Raw genomic sequence first — 14,959 nt, 5'->3', positions numbered from 1 at the left:
TATTTGCAGTGTTGCAGTAAAGCATATTGTTACATTTTGGATATATTACATAGTTCTTCTGAGAGTAACTTCTCAGTATTGCCCAAGACGTCATTGCTAGTTCTGTTATGAAATTTTAAAATGAATAATCCAGTTACCAGTGAAAAAACATACACCATCTTAAACCACCTTATGACCAACTAAAAGGACAAGCTTAAACCAGCTCAAACCAGCTACCATGCTTCAACACACCTAACCAGCTGTTTGCTGTTTTTTTTTTCAATGGAGTAACTACTGAAAATGGAGACATACTGTTGCTTTTATATACAGGTTGTCTTTAAATTTTAGCCTAACCCAAACCCTATCCCATCAGAAAACTGCATTTTACATTTTGAAAAATTTTATTTTATTTAAAAAAAAATTACGTTGTTCCAAAAAAGTCAGATTTGTCAGATTTAGCTCAAATTTGTCCCTAAATAATATTCAAGTAGATGCAAACACACACTCACACAGGTTTGTTTGATTATATAAATGAGGACGTAATTTGTATATAGATTTGTGTTTTTTATATCAGGTTAATGATATTTTCCACATCCTAACCCAACCCTTAAATACAGCCCTCACAGAAACCTGCATATTCACATTATTAGATTTAAATATAATTATGATTTGTCCGATTTATGAGCTAGTGAGGACTGCTGAGGACACATAAAATGTTCCAGTTAATGTGTTTCAATAGATCAGGTTAATAAATTAGAAAGAATTTATTAAAAGAATATTCCAGTTGGTTTTCTTTGAAGATATCTTATATTTATGCTGATATCAAAGGCTTGTCTTAATAGAGTTTTGTTCTAGATAAAGTGGCCTGGAGCAGTGGAGGTCCGTAAACAACTTTGTTCATTGTAGGCTGTCTCAGTGGCTCATGCTTCAAATCGCATCTTAAATCACAAATGTGCCATGAAAATATTTTAGGCCATTTGCGGCCAATAAAGGCAGAATTGTGATGGGAATAGAGCATCCTCTCTAGTACCCCATACCAAGAGCCCGATTTGCACGACCCAAACAACCACATCTGAACCATGTTGTGCTGAGTTGAATTCTCTCTGTATTTTCTTCTTTCACTTGTCTTCTTTTCTAAGTCTTGTGATTCTTCTAAAAAGCCCACATGGCAGTTTATAACTCCAAGGTTTAAGATATCAGGGTGGAGGTTGAAAGAATGGAGATATTCCAGTTTGGCTCCAAAAAATCCAGAAAAACAAAGCAGGGTGGCTCTTACTGAGGGGTGTCAGATAGAGGTGCATTGATGTCTTCCCTTTTGTTTCCTTGAATGATTTTGAGGAAGACTCATATTTTCATAGATTTGTACAGACTTGCCAGTGACTGCTTCCTTCATTCACACCTGCAATCAAGTAGTCACATGTCCAACACATGCCTGTTTCCCATTGACTCACTGTCTGAGACTAAGTTGGAAATACCCTGCTATCAGTCCAATCAAGAGGGGAATGTGTACAGTATAAAGGATTGCTCAATATCATTACACGGGAGCAAATAAAGTTTCCTGGTTATTTTAAACATCATGCTCTTTGCCTTGTGCCCTTTCATTGAAAATCTGCTGCTTGATCTCAACGTATAGTCCAACCCGACTGATTAAACATTGCTGCCAGTTCACTCTGTGGAATTCCACCCATGCCCATTTATTATGGATTTAGTCAGGAGGAACCTGAGGATTCATAGACAACCACAGGGCAAGTAAGAAAAGTTACCACCCTGTCTGCCATAGCAGGGTGTTACCTCTCCGTTTTCTGCTGGTGATTTGTGTTTTTACTCTTGAAATAAACTAGGGGAGACAAAGGTGAAGGTATACACTGTCCTATTTGGGTACATTACATGTTTTTATTGTGATGGCAAAGCTGAATTTTCAGTAGCCTACAAAGACTAGACAAAACAGATGCATTAAAAAATGTGAAAGAAAAAAAATGCAGTTGAAGTCAGCAGAATACAAAGGCAAAGAAAACCTATGCTCATTTAGTACTAGAAAATATGCTTAAACGTTTATAAGATATGCCTAAATACGCAAAGGGTGATCTTCTAGCTCTAATCATTTGTATCTCTTTGTATCTTGTGTCAACACGTTTGCATACCTTTCAGATTGGGTCACACCTTTTGACACCTTTTCTCTGTTAATGTGACATCACTGCTCAGCCTCTCTGTAGTAAAACAAGGCTTTATGTTGCCATGGATTTAGCTCGACCACAACTGGGCCGTTTTCTTAGATAACACAGGACTTTCAGTGAAAACCTGAGCGCTCTGCTGTGAGAGCGCCGGTGGGTGTAAGCGGAACTGCAGCTGCTGGGTTAAACGGCTCTTTTTCTCTCTTTTCACTTTTGATCCCTGAGCTCAGCTCACACATTCCGATCATTCCAGGCGCGCGCAGTTATTTATGAGAGCGGAGCGCGCGCCTACAAGCTCATAACCCAACCAGACCTGAACACAACGAGGAGATAAAACACACACAGAAGACATTAGTTGGATTACTTGGATTATTACACATGCCATTAACAGAATCCGCGTGGAATGAAAGTTTTAGTGGGTAAGTTCATCGAGTTAATCGAGTTTAATGATCAGTAGCAGCGAACTAGTGACTTAATCGGCAGAAAACGGAATATATGAAACTTTATCTGTAACACCGATGAATCCGAATCGATTTGAGGACGATATATTGTTGCTGAGTAAACGCTACTTGTCTGGATAATCACTTTATATATATATATATATATATATATATATATATATATATATATATATATATATATATATATATATATATATATATATATATATATATATATATATATATATATATATATATATATATTAGTTGTTGGTAAATGGAATGTGTTGTTTCGGTTTTTATTTTGGAATTGCTAATATTTTATTTATTTTTCATAATTATTTGACTTAGTTATTTTTTATTTATATAATTGTTTACATTATTATTATTGTTGTTGTTATTGTTCTTAATTGTAACTATATGGTACAAAGTGGATATGGCTTGTCGGTACCATAGGTGCAAGTTAATATAGTTGGTTTAGTCATTAAACATTTGCTTATTATTTGATTTATGCAAGTTAAATCATGTTGCCAAATGAAGCTCGTTTTTATTAGGGGACGACATTTTTAGTGCAAGGATGGCTTTAGATTTATTTAATTTTATCTTTATCTTATTTTATTTTATTTTTTTATACTGTTGCTTAATATGACACTTTTTATAATAATTGATAATGATAATGATTGATAATAATAGTTTAAAATAATAGAGCATTTAAATTTTTTTAAAAAATAACACAGCTCTTAGACCATTTCAAATAACTATTGACTATTGGAAAAATCATAATCTTTTCTTGGATCGGTCTCTTGTCCTCCAGGTCCATTTCAGATCATAAATACTCGTCTCCATCAAATAAAATGAGAGGTGAAGAAGCATCTAGTACTGTCCTGCACAGACTAATCCAAGAACAGCTTCGCTATGGAAACCCCACAGATGCCCGCACACTCCTGGCCATCCAGCAGCAGGCTCTGAGACGAGGAGGAGGTGTTGGGGGTGCTAACAGAGGAGCTGGTTCTTCACAGTCTTCATCTGAGAGCCTCAGCCAGGAGGAGCCCCAGTCTCCTCAGCTCTCTGCGCGCCAAGAACCCCAGGGTCAAGAGCACCAGGTGGACTACCAGCACTCTGAGAACTACACAACATACCCACACCACGGCGAGGAGCTACCCACCTATGAACAAGCCAAGGCTCAGTCTCAGCATTTAGCCTCCCAGTGGTGCCAACAGCACAGGGGCTGCTCACTACAGGATAGTGAAACCATCCCGAAGCCCTGTGAAGAGGAAGACAGCTGGGATCCGAAGCGAGGCCACATACGGTCACTCAGTGAGAGGCTTCAGCAGTTTTCAGGAGAGCGCAGTAAAATGCCTACAACATGTTCTGCCAGTTACCCTCAGATACATGGATATCATGCAAACCAGCACTTACAATATAACCAGCAAGGACTGGAGTACAATAAGCAGCTTCTTTATACAGAGTACCCCTTTCCTGCACAACAAGAACTTTACTACAAAGCACCACCATCATTTAATTCCCAGCACAACAGGTAACAATGGCAAAATTTACAATTAAGAACAGCTGACATTTGATTTGGGGACAAAATATATGCAATTCCTACAGTTTTGACATATTTTATAGGATGTTTCATTATGACTAACTGTCTGTTGGCTGATGCTATGGCTGAGTATGCAAAATGGGATTTGTCATCCAAAAATTGTTTGTCATCCAACTACACTAATGTACTAAGATGAACTGAATCTCATCGTTTTAGTTTTTTTTTTCAAAATCTAACATGAAAATTATTATCTTGTGCAGACTTCAAACACCAGAGGTTTGCCATAGACTGTCCCCATCTCCCCCTGCTGGCAGGGAGGTCACAGCTTGCAGTAGCAGTCAACTGGAAATGCTAATGAACGAGAATAAAAGACTGAAACAGGAACTAGAGGGACACACTGAGAAGGCCCTCAGAATTCAGAAGGTAAAAGCACATGACTTTGAAATGTACTTTTTGTAAAGAAATTAGGAAAATTTGGGTTTTGGGAAAGGCTCAGGTGAAAATACAGATCTTAATGGAACGGCTATCTGAATTTAGTCATTTTTCAGTTTAATAAAATAGCACAGGCTAAATGTGTCTTTCAATCTTAAAATAATTCTCTAACTGTTCTATTTAAATTCTATATTTAATGGATAGTGGCAGGCTGTTTATAACAGAGATTATATATGAAAAACTTATAAAGACAGAGACACTTTATTTGTGTAAATGTGAGTGATTATTACATATGAAGTATTACATATACTGGATACACTAAAAAAATAAGTAGAACAAGATTATTTTGTAGTTTTCACTTGACTTGGCTAAATTCCGAAAGGCAATGAAGTGTTTCCAATGGATTACATCAGTGCAGTTAAGCGGCTGCTCACTCTGAAAGAATGATAATTACACAGGTTTAAGCGCTTACCCATCAGGCCACTGCCTTGTGTAAACATGCCTGGGATGATGGAGTCATGGTTAACGCCATCCTGGTCTTTCCATATGGGACTCCTGAACACCTTCTCTGTTCTGTGCTCTTGAGGAGCGTTCATATTTACATTTGCTTGATAAAAAGTCAATCCAATAGGAACCTGCAGTTTTGAATGTTGGCAAAAAGTTCTGTATGTAGATTTTGCTAGTTTTCAAAATGGTTATATTAATTTGCATGCTGACCAAAACAGTGACTTCTGTGACTTCCGTTATGCATTTCTACACAATTGACAATTGGCCTTTTTTGCCCACAAAATTTCACTAATGCAACTGTGCCTTCAATCATAACCAGCTATGTTGATTGCTAACCATCTTTAAGTATTTCTGAGACTGTCTATTTTAGATTGACACATCTGACTTGCTATTTACGGTAACTGTCTTTTCTTTTCCCCCAGCTGGAACAAGAGATCCAAAGGATCTCAGAGGCCTACGAAACTCTGATGAAGGGCTGCGCTAAAAGAGAGACTCTAGAGCAAGCTCTAAGAAACAAGCTGATGGCTGAGATCAAGAGGCTTCAGCATTCAAGCATTCAAGCCGCAAAAGAAGCCGAAGCTGCTGACCAGAACCAGAATGTTATTGAGAAGCTCCTTCTTCAGAGTGAGTTTATGAACACAGCAATATGAAACCTCATTACTGCTTCACATGTTCTGGATATTTCTTAATCCAGAGTTGCACTCCAATTGTGAAGAGCAAAAGTGCTTAAAGAGGGAACGTATTTCCAATTAAAACATTCCAATGCAGGAATTTCAGTCACATAACAGTGCCTCACTTGATCTGAACAGTCAGAAAAGAGGATTAAATGTCAGAAGTGACTTTAGCTTTTGTATGAGACAGATAACAACTGTCACTGCTCTTGTCTGCTTCACATGGACAATTAATGAAATGTTCTTCTCAGCGATCACTTAATTTCCGTTAAGAGTGGGATGATGATGATGAGTTTTCCAGTGATTTATGGTAAATAAGCGAAACAGTCTGAAGCTTCGGGATGTGGGTCAAAGTGAGAGTGGTTCCATCTGGATTCCTTAAGCGCTGGCGTAAATGAGGCGCTCCGGATTTTGCGATTGAATTCCTGAGCAGGAAGTCAATGGGGAGTGGTTCTGGAGAGGGCCTGCATAAACATTCCTTCAGCTTCTTTCTCACGTCCAGTGGTTGCAGAACCATTTAGCTTTAATTGATTTTTATTTTATTAGTTAATTGCCTGCACTAATCAGTATATTTTAGTTAATTTCAGTTTTATTTCAATGAATGAAACCATTTTAATAGTTAATCTACAAGAATAGCTTGGAACTGAACCAATACTTTGTTAGAGTAATGCATTACACAGATGATTTATACATTTATATTAAATATAAAAAGATAGATGAGCCATATTGTGACATCACAGCCAAAATGCCACCATCCGCACCACTTTTTAATATCAAATAACACCCATTAACGTGCCTTTACTTGGCATGTAGGGACCATCTTCGGCTCTCATTTACTAATTTTTTATTTTTTTTCTATCTTATCTGACAGATGAAGAACAGCAGCTTCAGTGTGCACGTCTGGAGCAGGAGGTTCAGCATCTGCGAAATGAAGTGGAGAACCATCAGTGCAGAAGTGAGGCCCTGGAGATGGCGCTGAGGTCCACGCAGACACGCAGCCAGCAGCTGTGGTCGGAGCTGCAGAGGAAGAGAGCGTATGTGGAGAAGGTTGAGCGTCTGCAGGGGGCTCTAACTCAGCTGCAGGCGACCTGCAAGAAAAGAGAAGGGCTGGAAACACGCCTGAGGACACGGCTGGAGCAGGAACTGCGGAGCCTCCGAAATCAGCAGGTACTGAGACAAAACGGTGCTTTGTTTTGAACTGTTCTGATGTTTCTAAGCATTGTATTTTAGGGCTGTTTCCTTCCAGTGAAGCTAAGAATAGCTTTAGACTTCAGATCAGGACATTGCAATGATCTTACACTTTGTTTCCTTTTTTTTTTGTCCACAGCGGCAGCCACAGTCAGTCTGCGGAGTGTCCCACGTGAGTGTTTTCACACTTCAAGAGCAGCTGCGGGAGAAAGAAGAATGCATTCTGTCACTGGAGGCCGACAAGACACGATGGGAACAAAAATACTTGGAGGAGAAGACCATGAGGGAGTTTGCGATGGATGCCGCTGCCACCGCTGCAGCTCAAAGGTAAGAAAGGAGATCAGTGTCAAAATCTTCAGAGTATATTGTGCTTTTTAGACTCATTTCTAATGGTTTTTGTTCTAAACTTTACAGAGACACAACCATCATCAACCATTCGCCCTGCCATTCGTTCATTGAGGAGCTCCCATCATCTGAGTACAGGAACCAGGAGGTAGAAAACCGGTAAGAGTGGCACCCCTTAGTGCATCTAAAAATACATTTCAGTTGTATTTAATGATCCATTTTGGATTTTAGGATTGTAAAGGACTAAAAAGTTTAATATGTTGTTAGGATCCGTGCCCTGTACACCCAAATCCTGGAGAAGGACACAGTGATTAGCATCCTGAAGCAGAAGTTGCAGCAGGAGCAGAAGAGAGAGTCAGGTGCTGAGGCCATCACCATCGCTCATTCACTGGTCACACACACTGCCCAGGGCAAAGGTTAGTGTCGATGCTAAGTAGCGTTCACTAGCTAAGATTTTACCAGCTAAATTAGTGTTTCACTAAAATTTGCATTGTTTACTGTTTAAGATTAGGTAGTTGTTGACTGACTAACATTACCAGTAGTGCTTAATGTTAATTAGTATTATTTGGTTTAAGTTAACTTATATTGTGACTGACTTTAGCATTAGCGTTCACAGCTAGTTAGCAGTTATTGGTTAAGTTAGTGTCTAAGAAGAATTTGTTATGAATTCTTTTGGATCCTTTTCCAGGGAAGAGTCGTTCCAGTGACCCAGCGACTAGTACGTCCCATTCAGCGCACGCTCTGGTAGTAGCCCCGGGACAACCTGAAGCAGTTCTGTTGGAGAAACAGACAACAGATCAAACCTCCCACACAGAGAACAGCTCTGGTGAGTCAACTTTGAGCCATTTTCTGTATGATATGGGATGAGAGGATACTTTATGAGAAACTAACTGAAAATATTACACACTAATTGAGAGATAAAGATGAAAAGTCGGAAAGTCATTCGGGATCTTTTTAAATAGGTCTACCACTGATGACTTTCTCCTGATGTAGTCCCTCATTTTGTGATAACTGATTATTATTTGTTAATATTTTTCATAGATAACATCCAGAAAGCACCATCTGCTGTGGACCTTTTCAAGGGCCTGGATAATGTGTCGGCTGAAGCAGTGGAGATCTTCATTTGATGAAGAACACTTGGACAAACTGCCCTGAAAAATAAATGTTGAAGAGCTCAGAGAGATATTAAATGACACCACATCATTATACTGTTGTGAAGCGAGAATTCAGATAAACAGAAGAGCTACTCAAAAATCTCACCTGAAAGAGGGAGCTGAGCTCTACTCTTAAAGCTACATCTCCAGTCTGCTATCTTTTGAAAGATAAGACTGTTTTACAGAGAAGTTTGCTGCTGGTGAGAATCCTTTTTTTATATATATATTTACAGCCGTCCCGTACAGGAGGGTGGACACAAACTACTAAAATGTCCGCACTATTGCATTGTCCCTCGTCTCAGAAGACTTGTGGTAACTTCACCACACTCCAGTTCAATTGACTCTCTACTTGAGACTAATGCTCTTGCATGTATCTTTTCCACCCCACCTTTATCAATTGTTATAAATGGGTACATTTTTCTCATTTTTTTTTTTTTATGGCTGCTACGCCCTTCAGCTATTCTTTTACATTGCATTTCTAGGATCGGCATACTTAACACTGTCATGTTGTGCGAGACAAAAACAATATATAGACCTAGTAGTCTAAAAGAACATTCAGAGAGAAAACCAATTGTATTATATTATAGTTACCTTTCTTGCATTTTGTTTTGGAATGTGTTCGCTCTAAAATGCCACATTTGCTGGTCAAGGTGTCATTTCAAATGAAATATTAATATATATTTTGTACAATTGTTTGGTTGTGTTGGAATGTAATGCTGAGGAACTGATGCCAAAGAGCATTTCAGTAAAAGTACATGTGCTTAAAACACATGGTCAAGGGTTGACCTCTTCTATTTAATCAATGAAAGATGTGAATGTTCTGAAACATTTCAACATTTACAATAAAGCTATTAATATATAAAACCATGTGTCTCTTGGTTTGTGAAGCCCTTGGGAATTTTTTGTTGGTTCCAGCAAGCACCATCTACTGGATTTCACCCCGTTTCAGACATTGCAGGTTTTCTCTTACACATGCAGTCCAAGAAAGATGAACAATTATAAGTGAATACCAGTGAGGGGCATTCCAGCTCTCATATTTCACAAGAGAAAAACTCACGCTATTTCCCTCAGGCGCACCTTTAGCCACATTTTATGCTCAGACTTCTGAGGCATTCAGACAAACATTCTGCTTTTCAGAGAGAACAATAGATAACTCGCTCAAAGCTGACTCACCCAACATTGACTAACCTATCCAGCCTCCGAATACTACTGTCACTGACAAAGCCAACTCAATATTCCTTAGTGTAGTCACATGCTTTGAAACATGCTATTGATGCCACTCTCTGTGTTTCCAACGATAGAACATATAGATCTGCATTAGGTGTGATGTTTAGCTTTTAACTAATTCCTCTCTGTGACAGTAATGAGAGGCATCTTAGACTCGCACTGCTCATGAGGAAGTTGTTTGTGGGTGATCTTACTGTCAGTCAGTTGTTTACAAGGTACTCAACTGTGTAAAAACTGGGCAGCTCACACATACCCAACATGTAATCCTGCAATCAAAACATTTGCTGAGAATATAACTTGATAACATAAATTTTCACATGCTTATACCTATAACATATGCTGAGAATATAACTTGTAATGAAGCAAAAAAGATCAAATAATAAAATGTCAAATGGAAGAATTTTCCCTTGTGTTCTCAGATTGTGCATTAAAACCTCTCAAAACTGACTTGTAATAGAAGGTGCATAAATAAAACAATGAATGATTTATATATATATATATATATATATATATATATATATATATATATATATATATATATATATAATATTGTATTTTTTTTCTTAAAGGGGAAGGTGTAGTTTATGGTTTTAATTATACTTAATGATACTTAGCTGAAATTAAGAAGTCCATGGGAGGTCCGTAACGCTGGGTTACAATGGGGAAAAAATGCACATGTTGACATCATCAATGGTAAGATGCTAGCATGCTTCACTATTTATGGTATTTCACAGACAAAAGTTTGATTGATGAAGGAATCTCAGGAATTCAGGTCTCAGTTGTAACAAGAGTGAACAATGCTTGTTGTTGAAAATAAGACGGCCACGTCTTACATATTTACTACACTGGTAATGCCTCTGATTATGACCTCCATTGTTCATTTTTGCATTTATGCATAAATTAAAAACGTGTTCCCAAACAGAATTTTTTTCTCCATAAATCTTAAAAACTGTAATTTGCCAAGTTACAAACTACTGTTCAAAAATATACTAAATAAAGGTAGCTAAGGTTTACAAGTGGAAAATATCTGTCAAAAATTTTGATTTTTAAGATTATTTACCATTAAAAAATCTGGCAAAAGAAATAGATGATATCAGGATGGCTGCATCAAACCAAGTTAATGTACACTACAGACAACTAACAAAGCAAACAAACAAAACTGCAGAGTGAACAAATTAACAGTTCATTTTATTTCCAGCAATGAAAACTCAAGGAAGCTGAATTTCAGTCAAAACTACCCTAACTCACTGGATTGCAATACATTGTCAGACAATGGAAAGTATGATTTGTTAGTAAGGCATAAGTTACATGACAATTCAGATTAATAACTGAAAAAAAAAATTTTGTTCCAGTTTGAATATCTTTTAAAACACATTTAAAGGAACACTACACTTTTTTTGAAAATAGCCTTATTTTACAACTCCACTAGTGTTAAACAGTTTTACCGTTTTCAAATAAATTCTGCTGATCTACGGTTCTGGCAGTAGCACTTTTAGCTGAAAATAAGCTAAAATGGTCTCCAGCTAATTTGTGTAGTTGTAGCAGTAACAGAGGGACTATTTTCAGGCGCTGCGTAATATCACTGCGCCTGGTTCATCCATGGGCAGCATAGTTCCTTGATTATTTCACCAGAATGAGATTATAGTTCCTATACATATAGCCCTAGAAAATCTTAACTTTTCATTTTCTGTCGGCCTTAGTACACGATGTAACTAAGAGTCAAGTTTTAAATAGGAAAAATATAGAAACTCTCTGGTCATTTTTGAGCAAAATGCCAATGGTCTAATCAGATTCAATGATCTATGCTAAGCTAAAAGTGCTACCGCCAGACCCGGAGATCGGTTGAATGGATTCAAAAACGCTGTCCTTTAAATCACATCTGCTTTCAAATGCAGTTCTTAAAGCAGACATTCAACATAGATCACTGTCAGTAAGGACCGACATGTAAGGTCAGTCTTTATAAAAAAAATAAAATAATAATAAATAAATAAATTAATTAATTAAGTGACACTACATACAGTAATGGATTATCATGTCTCACTCAGTATCAGAACAATTTAATTAGTTTATAAATCATAACAGCATTGCCATTTAAACTGATAACACAAAACGAGAGAATAGCTCTTCATCGTGTGGGTTCTTCATGACCTATCTCTATATACACAGACAATTTTCACATGTGCTTTCAATATTTGCTACTTAATAACATTTTAACAGGCAAATATAATGACGACACTGTGGCACTGGATCTTCATACCAACACAAGAACAAACTTGGCTCCAGGTGAGTTTATGTAAGCTGGGAAAATCCTCTTGGTTGGAATGAAAAGGTTTAGCATTTAATGGCCGTTACAGTCTGTATGGGAACCAGGAAATGTGCGATACACTGCAATTCATCTTGTTTATAAGCGCAGTGGAGGTCTTGTCCTCCTCACAGAGAGAAATGCTGCCAACATTCTTTCGACTTTTGAGAGGCACTTGCTATTTTTTACCCTTGGGTTTCTTCCTAAACATGAAAAAAATGGAGCATTTGAAGGTCAAAGGGCACATTCCTGAAGCTTGAAATTTGGAACACCAGCAAATATGAATTTTTCAGGGTGCAGTAATCCTCTTACAAATCAGAATTAAAGCAGCTGGGAACATTGGTGTTTGTTGAAAAACTAAAACATTAGATTAGATGTTAGATGAATGTTGGGTCAGCACAATCCGCCAAGAGCCAAACAATTCTGAAAACCAGATTCATTTTCAAACGAATCCATGAATGAGGTCAGTTTACTGTCCTGGCACATGCTGGTCAGATGAGCTGTGCTCTCAGAAAGTAGATTGATTACTTCAGCCGCACACATTTGCAGCATTGATTGATGACTGGATGGAATAACCTTCAATTTGGCCTATCTCTGAATGATAGATCTGAAACATCCTGTGAGGGGAATAACTTAAAGCAAACTTGCATTAATATTTTCAAACTACAATCCAAACCATACCTCATGACTAGTAGAAGTGCAAGTGCAATGATGAAGAGCAGTAAAACCGCACATACCCCATCCATGACTAAAGCTTTAACATTGTGTTTTAATGCTTAGGAATGACAGCATTTCAAATGCTAGTCACGGCTGCATTTTTCAGAGCTGCTGTTTGAAAGTCTCAGCACTTGGCCATGATTGCATTTGCTGTGCTCTTTATTTAGAGGAATGCATTAAAGCATTCCTGATCAATTAATTGGCATGAGTAACGTGACAGTTTAGAACAAAATGGAATGCTTTGCAAAACAGATTTTACATAGTTAAAAATAACTAAAAAATAAATGCAAGCTATAAACTAAATACATAAAAAAAAATTAATGCATCTATCTATCTATCTATCCATCCATCCATCCATCCATCCATCCATCCATCCATCTACAGGTGTTGGTCATATAATTAGAATATTATCAAAAGGTTGATTTATTTCTCTAATTCCATTCAAAAAGTGAAACTTGTATATTATGTTCATTCATTACACACAGACTGATATATTTAAAATGTTTATTTCTTTTAATTTTGATGTTTATAACTGACAACTAAGGAAAATCCCAAATTCAGTATCTCAGAAAATTAGAATATTGTGAAAAGGTTCAATATTGAAGACACCTGGTGCCACACTCTAATCAGCTAATTAACTCAAAACACTCGCAAAGGCCTTTAAATGGTCTCTCAGTCTAGTTCTGTAGGCTACACAATCACAGACTGCTTCTGAGTGGTCCACAGTTATGTTCTCTGATGAAAGTAAATTTGGTATTTCCTTTGGATATCAGGGTCCCAAAGTCTGGAGGAAGAGAGGAGAGGCAGACAATCCACATTGCTTGATGTTCAGTTTCCACAGTCAGTGATGGTTTGGGGTACCATGTTATCTGCTGGTGTTTGTCCACTGTGTTTTCTGAGGTCCAAGGTCAACACAGCTGTATACCAGGAAGCTTTAGAGCACTTCATGCTTCCTGCTGCTGACCAACTTTATGTAGATGCAGATTTAATTTTCCAACAGGACTTGGCACCTGCACACAGTGCCAAAGCTACCAGTACCTGGTTTAAGGACCATTGTATCCCTGTTCTTAATTGGCCAGCAAACTCGTCTGACCTTAACCCCATAGAAAATCTATAGGGTATTGTGAAGAGGAAGATGCGATATGCAAGACCCAACAATGCAGAAGAGCTGAAGTCCACTATCAGAGCGACCTGGGCTCTCATAACACCTGAGCAGTGCCACAGACTGATCGACTCATTGCTGCAGTAATTCAGGCAAAAGGAGCCCCAACTAAGTACTGAGTGCTGTACATGCTCATACTTTTCATTTTATACTTTTTAGTTGGCCAAGATTTCTAAAAATCCTTTCTTTGTATTGGTCTTAAGTAATATTCTAATTTTCTGAGATACTGAATTTGAGATTTTCCTTAGTTGTCAGTTATAATCATCAAAATTAAAAGAAATAAACATTTTAAATATATTAGTCTGTGTGTAATGAATGAATATAATGTACAAGTTTCACTTTTTGAATGGAATTAGTGAAATAAATACACTTTTGATGATATTGTAACTATATGACCAGCACCAGTATATATGATCACCAAAATAGCACTGAAGACTAGAGTAATGATGCAGAAAATATATAAAAATAGAAAACAGATAATTGGGAATCCCCCCCCCCCCAGTCATCTCAGTGATAAAAAGTGTTCCCAGTTAAATGCACAGTATGTACTACCTACTTTTGCCAAGTAATATTTCAACAATTAGTTTTTGTTCTATAAATCCTTAATATGTTTACAACGTCTGTTGACTGATTGCTCAATATCTGCTCAAAGGCAACTGTGCTTGTAATAAAAAACCTTATGTTTTAGCATCCAGCAGCATCCTATAGTTTTCAACAGAAAAATAGCTCCAGACTGAAGGTTTCAGAGGTCAGCCTGGGTTCGTAAGGCTCCATGACGTTGTGGTATCAAAAACATGTTTCTAATAACATGAGGCTCATGTCGGTGAGACAAAATAAGGCTTAGGGCTGGAGAGAAATGGATACATTTCACTTTTAGGCATGACATGAATTAAATGGTTTTTCGAGTCCCCCACAGTGAAGCGTTGTGTTTTTGACTTCTCCCTCTCCTGCCCAGGGTTCTGTGTTATTATTTGGTAATAGTGAGCACATGGCAAAGTGTGCGTCAGGGCCAAAAAGCGTGCTCTACACTCGATTACCATGATTGCTGTGGAGTATTCATGCTGGATTTTCCCGTTTTAGCACAAGGCTTTCTTTCAGTTTCATGGAACGGCTGAATT

The 14,959-nt window shown here is 37.6% G+C and overlaps 1 protein-coding gene across 1 annotated transcript; it reads left to right on the top strand.

Annotated features, from left to right (window-relative positions):
• The first annotated feature begins 2,316 nt into the window (after positions 1–2,316).
• LOC127951663 (angiomotin-like 2a) lies at positions 2,317–9,297 on the top strand. The gene is made up of 10 exons (XM_052549671.1): positions 2,317–2,569; positions 3,405–4,127; positions 4,397–4,559; positions 5,498–5,699; positions 6,618–6,913; positions 7,074–7,261; positions 7,349–7,438; positions 7,547–7,695; positions 7,968–8,105; positions 8,321–9,297. The coding sequence occupies exons 1-10, from the start codon at positions 2,529–2,531 to the stop codon at positions 8,404–8,406; spliced, it is 2,076 nt and encodes a 691-aa protein (XP_052405631.1). The 5' UTR covers positions 2,317–2,528; the 3' UTR covers positions 8,407–9,297.
• Positions 9,298–14,959: the final 5,662 nt, after the last annotated feature.

Source organism: Carassius gibelio, chromosome B2, assembly GCF_023724105.1.
Source record: "Carassius gibelio isolate Cgi1373 ecotype wild population from Czech Republic chromosome B2, carGib1.2-hapl.c, whole genome shotgun sequence".
Lineage (NCBI taxonomy): Eukaryota > Metazoa > Chordata > Actinopteri > Cypriniformes > Cyprinidae > Carassius > Carassius gibelio.
This window is presented reverse-complemented; position numbering and strand designations above follow the sequence as displayed.

Coding starts and splice junctions, on each gene's coding strand:
- LOC127951663 (XM_052549671.1), top strand. CDS start 2,529: ATGCCATTAACAGAATCCGCGTGGAATGAAAGTTTTAGTGG. Junction 7,696..7,967: donor ACACACTGCCCAGGGCAAAG/GTTAGTGTCGAT, acceptor ATCCTTTTCCAG/GGAAGAGTCGTTCCAGTGAC. Junction 8,106..8,320: donor CCACACAGAGAACAGCTCTG/GTGAGTCAACTT, acceptor TATTTTTCATAG/ATAACATCCAGAAAGCACCA.